At 38.2% G+C, this 5,842-nt stretch overlaps 1 protein-coding gene across 1 annotated transcript; it reads right to left on the minus strand.

Moving 5' to 3' along the window:
• Nucleotides 1-674: 674 nt before the first annotated feature.
• On the minus strand, nt 675-1,394 carry LOC118541125 (tropomyosin-like). Its single transcript, XM_036100644.2, has one exon. It carries the CDS (start codon nt 1,085-1,087, stop codon nt 686-688), a length of 402 nt encoding a protein of 133 aa, XP_035956537.1. The 5' UTR covers nt 1,088-1,394; the 3' UTR covers nt 675-685.
• Between the last annotated feature and the right edge of the window lie 4,448 nt (nt 1,395-5,842).

The following is a 5,842-nucleotide window of genomic DNA, read 5'->3' on the forward strand; positions in this document are numbered from 1 at the left end:
CCATCTTAATTTGTCTGGTCACTTCTGATGGAAAAAAAAATAAGTCGCTCAAAGATACCTTAAAGCTGAAACCCTGAGCCACACTTTTTTGGCCACTCCTCCTGGAATCACCTTTCTAATTTGGCTGGTACTTTGGCCAAAGCAATGAAGCTTCCCGGAGTGGGTCTCTTACTGGGCTCTGGCTCTCAGTAAGGCGGGCCCCTGTGGCTTTCCCTCCTCTGTGGAGAGGATACTATGCACTAAACTGAAAAGTTACTTTCCAAATGTGAGGAAGGGGTTAGACTGCTGCTTCAGACTGTGGAATTATTTGGAATGTTTTACAAATGGTCTCTACATCAACAACACCAAAAAAAGGTAATTACAAAATGTGTATATCATAACATGCTTTTCAAGATACTTTGCATTGTGCTCACATTCCCTTAAACATCGTTCCCAAAGGTGCTCAGCCTCAAGCCCAACTGGAATCTCGAGGGAGAGGCAGAGACAGTTTGGCGAAAAAGACACAGGGGTTGGGGTGGGAGAGGCGGCAAAATGAGAAAGCAGCCTTCCAGTTAGAGATCAGCCCTCAGTTTCAAGGCCAGCTTCGGGCAGGGGCAGGCTGGCCTCAGGCGGAGTCGGGGTCAGAGGGACGAGCAGCGGCAGGGCCGGACTGGGGTGCTCGACAAGTCATTCAGGTCAAGCAGAGTCAGCATCCTTTGTGTACAGAGGTGCTCCCCTTTGTGCATTTCAGCTTATCTTCCAAATCATCAATTGTCTTCTCCAGCTTGGCTACCGATCTCTCAGCAAACTCAGCACGGGTCTCTGCCTCCTTGAGTTTATCCGTGAGAATCTTTATCTCTTCCTCGTATTTGTCTTCCTTTTGAGAATACTTTCCTTCAGCAGCCCTCAGACACTTAAGGTTCTGGTCCATCCGCCTGACCTGCTCATCCATCTCCCTGCAATGGGACTCTGCCAGCTCAGCTCGTTCCTCTGGGCGTTCCAAGTCCCCCTCAATAATCATCAGCTTCCGAGCCACCTCTTCATACTTCCGATCTGCCTCTTCTGCTATGTGCTTGGCCTCTTTGAGTTGGATTTCCTGGAGTTCCATCTTTTCTTCATCTTTTAAGGCTCAGTTCTCAATAATCTTCATACTTCCCTCGCTCTCATCAGCGGCTTTCTCCACTTCCTCCAGCTTTTGCAGGGCAGTGGCCAGGCGCTCCTGGGCGCGGTCCAGCTCCTCTTCCACCAGTTTGATCCTACGGTTCCAGGCCACCTCAGCCTCGGCCTGCTCCCGGGCCCGCCTTTCCCCTTCCACTTCCCGCTGCAGGCCCTCGGCCCTCTCCTCTGCGCCATCTGCTTGCTGCTGCAGAACCTGGATCCTGCGCTTCACCTCCTCGATGGTGGTGATGCGGACCGTGGTGATGCGGGCCGTGGTGATGCGGGCCGTGGTGATGCGGGCCGTGGTGATGCGGGCCGTGGTGATGCGGGCCGTGGTGCCCACCCAGCCCCTGCGCGCGCTCGGCTTCCTGCCTCCTCCGCTCGGCGCTGCAGCCCCTTCTCTACCCTTTTCTTTAATAAGTATATTTTCTCCTTCTTATAACAAATACTGTTTGTGTGTACACATTTATTTAAATATCAAAATGAAATTATGTAGAAATAATTCTGTTTTTAGAAGATGACTATCAGAAAGAAAAATGGATCCTTCCTGTGGTCTCAGGAACTCAAGACTATGAGTTGATTAACTGCAACATTATAATTCACATTTCTAATTTGTGATTAGATAATCAAATGTTCCCACATATTTCCAGTGTGATGAAATCCATGTTAAACTCAGTATATTTGCTCATTCACTGTCATTTAAATTCGCTAAATTTGGAGATGTTTATTTGAGAAGTTGTGGAACTCTCACTTCCCTCCATCACCTGTTAGAATATTTCCTTAAGGAGGTTTTAGCTCTATTGGGGAGAATTATCTTCTATTTTAGAATAGGTATAAATAGAAATAAAGGAATCATGTTAGTGAAATTTACTTTGGCTGGCACACACTTTGAGAATCAATGCCCTCAGGCTTCCCGTTCTTGCTTGCTCAATTCCCCAAGAAGTTGAAAGAGAAACTCTAGGGCTATAGAAATCTAGCGGGAGACATCTGTGAGTGCTTCAGAGGAAATTTGCTCTGCTTTATCATTGCACCTGGTAGCTGAAATTTGACAGATCTGCTAAACCCCAGGAGGCATACCTGTCTTAGATTAGTCTATAAAAATAGTTAGTACTATATAAGATTTACTGAGCTCTTATAATGTTTCAGAAACTTTGCTATAGCTCCATATAAATTATTTTATAATCCTGTTTTATGGATGAGTAATTGAGACTCACAAGGGTTAAGTAACTTTTCCAGTGTCACCCTGCTGGTAAATGGTTGCTTCAGAGGTTGCACTATTTATGACTATGCTGTAGTCACTAATATTCTCTTCTTGGTCTTGGGTTTTTTCCTGAATTTCTTGTGCATTATGACACCAACAGGCATCAAATGCCAGTTCAAAAAGTTGTTTCTACATCTTCATTTGCCTCTGTCCCTCTTCATATGCCAAGAAATGATGATGAAGTTCTAACACAGATGATAAAGTTCATGGTTTGGTTAAGAGACGTATATGCCTATATTTTTATTTAAAAATGTGTATTTATTTAAAATATGTAAATTGTTTTTTAGCCTTAAAGTTTGTATTATTTTACTTAACAGTCCTGAAAATTTTGCATGGATGAAATCGATTCAAATATTCCCTCTGCACTTATGTGCATCCTTTCAGCAGCAAAAGCATTGTTTGGGTTTCATTGGTTCTCTTATTTGTGTTGCTTAGGTTCCCAGCTCTTGAGGAAGTGTCATCCAAGGCTGTTGAAATACATTCTCTGTGTGTAGGTGTGTGTGTTTATAGACTACCCATTGCCATTTATCTCTTGGACAGATACTCCCCAGGGCCCTGTAACCATAACCATTTTGGAGGTGGAATTAAAGTCATTGTCTCACTTTGAAGGCAATGTCACTGGACCCTTTTTGGGGAGTAATTAAAGTAACAATGGGCATAGTTGTCTACTGGGAAAAATTTCCGTGAATCAGAAGTAGCAGTTGGGGTAGATTATCCAGAGATCAAAATTTGATAAGGAGCTATCCTGAACATGCTGGTCACTTCATCAACTACTTAATGACTGGCCAGAGAAAACTGGAAAGCACTGTACCAAACACCTGTTTACAAGCACCAAGTTTTGCATCCTTTACATGCAGATGCATTGAAGACACCTATTAGAAACTAGTTGAAAAATATGGTAAGGCAATGGTTCTTAAACTTCAGTGTCCGAAATATTTTGGGAAGCTTGTTAAAACACAGATTACTGACCTCACCTCAGAGATTCTGATTCAGTAAGTCTGTGTTGGGCCCTAGAATTTGCATTTCTAATAAATTTCCAAGTGCTGCTGCTGGTTTGAGCACTAAGCTTAGAGAATCACTTGCAAGAAAGAAGATGGTTTTACACCTTGAAATTATATGATCAATTTACAGTTTTAAATAGAAAGCCAACTATGATACCATAGATTTTTTTTAAAGATTTTATTTACTTATCTGACAGAAAGAGAGGGAACACAAGCAGGGGGAGTGGGAGAGGGAGAAGCAGGCTTCCTGCTGAGCAGGGAGCCCAATGTGGGCTCCAGCCCAGGACCCTGGATCATGGCCTGAGCTGAAGGCAGATGCTTAACCGACTGAGCCTTCCAGGTGCCCTGACACCATAAATTTTTAAAACTTATTTTCAAAATGTATTCTATGTTGTCACACAGTCATGTACCATAGAATCCACTTTTCCTCTTTTCATTATTTGGATTTTTTTCTTTTTGTTAGTCTTTGTTTTATTCTTAACCTAAGTTGTGTCTCCTCTCCCTTCTCATTATTTCAGTAACATTTTCTAATTTTATGCTGCTATATATTTCTGGAACAGTCATTCTTTTCTTAAATAATTTTTCAAAGTAGAATTATCTGTTAGATTGTACACTCCTTGGAATAAGGAACCATGTACTATTTATTTTTGAATCTCTAATCCACTCTTATCACTGATGCCTAGTACTGAACATTGTGCGTGGAAGAAATCAATAAATATGTGTTGCATTGAATATTGTGTTTTTGACTCTACTTTCCTCCCAAGACCAAAAAACTCACATATAGAGTTTTAAATCATCTGAAATTTGAATATTAGGAAGGCATAGAAAAGAAGAAGGAAAGAATTGAAGGTAAATAGGAGCCTGTAGGAAGAAAAGGTAGTATGCAATAATCAAACCTGAATAAATTTGGATGTTAACCTATTAAATTCTTTATTTGAATGGACCATGTTTCCTTATTTTTTGATATTTTGTGGTGCAATATATCAATACGAAGCAATCAATACAAGTTTATTGATCGAAAATGAGTTAGAACAGAACAAAATATTAAATAGAATTTTATCTGAAAATAGTTTGTAGAGAACAGTGATTAAATTCAATAACTATTAGATAAATCAAATAAAATGAAATCATAGATAATGCTTCACAAGACAAAATGAAGAGGTTTAAATCAAGGAACTCCTCATAACTGGGAGTTGTTTTATATAAAATATTTTCTTGAGTGAAGGATCATTTAATCTCTGTAAAATGTACATAGTAAATAATTTATCATATTTTATATACCTCTGGAATAGTTCATGATATAAAAATATAAAATCTTACTGATGGACATAAAACAAAATTGAGCAAATGGAAAAGTGTACTATGTCCTTGGACAGGAAGACATTATTAGGAAGTCAATACTTCTAAAATTAACATACATATTCAATGCAACTCTTGTTAGAATTCCAAGGTGGTTTTTTTTGGGAGGGAGGAGGCATGTATAAATAATATGAATGTCTATTGCCTCAAATTTGCTAAGAAAAAAGAGGTATAGGAAAGGGGTTTTGATGTTCTAGCTATCCAAATGCTGTATCTGAAAAACAAAACAAAACAAAAAAACACTAAACACGAATCAGTATGGCATTGGTATAGAAAAAAACAAGTTACAAGAATAAATATTTCATAAATAAATCTCAGTATAAATGAGAATTTAATTTATAAAATGATGATATATTCAATGGGAAAGGAGAAATTATTTTAAAAGGTTCTGTTATTGTTGACTAGCCACTGGGTAGGAATCTATTTTATCTCTTACACAAAAATAAACCATAGATGAATTAAAGACCAATATGGAAAATAAAAAATAAGAACTTTAAGAGTTTTTAGTATTTAGGAGAGAGTTTATAATATTTAAGATTTGGCAAAATATTCTTAACCAAGACTGTACACCCAGAAGACATAAAAGAAAATATAACCATAATTAACTACATGAAAATTGAAAGTTTTTCATTTCAAAATATAAAGTCAATAACAAGATGATAAATGTGGACAAATATTTATAATAGAATTTATAGACTAAAACCTAATATCAATAATTACAAACAGCTCTCACAAATTGACAAAAAATATAGAAAAGAAGAAAATAATAACAGAGACTTCACATAAGTTGAAATGACAACAAACATAAAAAGACACTATAGTTCACAACTTGTCAGGGAATGAAAATTAATGGTTGAGAGTGCTGTGGGTTGTGGTGGGCTCAATGGCCTTCACAATCATAAAACCATATAGGAAGAGGGATTTTCAGAAATATTTTCCAGATTACTTTTTACTCTCAGAACCTAAAATTGTGAATAATCTTATGGAAAAGATTTTTTTTCATGACTGAAGTTTCTTAGAAAATAAAATGTTTATTTCCTTCTAAATTCAAGTATACAATCCAGTAGCCATTGGACATTCTGAT

The sequence above is a fragment of the Halichoerus grypus genome, chromosome 4 (assembly GCF_964656455.1).
Source record: "Halichoerus grypus chromosome 4, mHalGry1.hap1.1, whole genome shotgun sequence".
In the NCBI taxonomy this organism is placed as follows: Eukaryota; Metazoa; Chordata; class Mammalia; order Carnivora; family Phocidae; genus Halichoerus; species Halichoerus grypus.

Excerpts from the sequence above, each read along its gene's own strand:
- LOC118541125 (XM_036100644.2), bottom strand. The coding sequence starts at position 1,087 with ATGGAACTCCAGGAAATCCAACTCAAAGAGGCCAAGCACATAGCAGAA.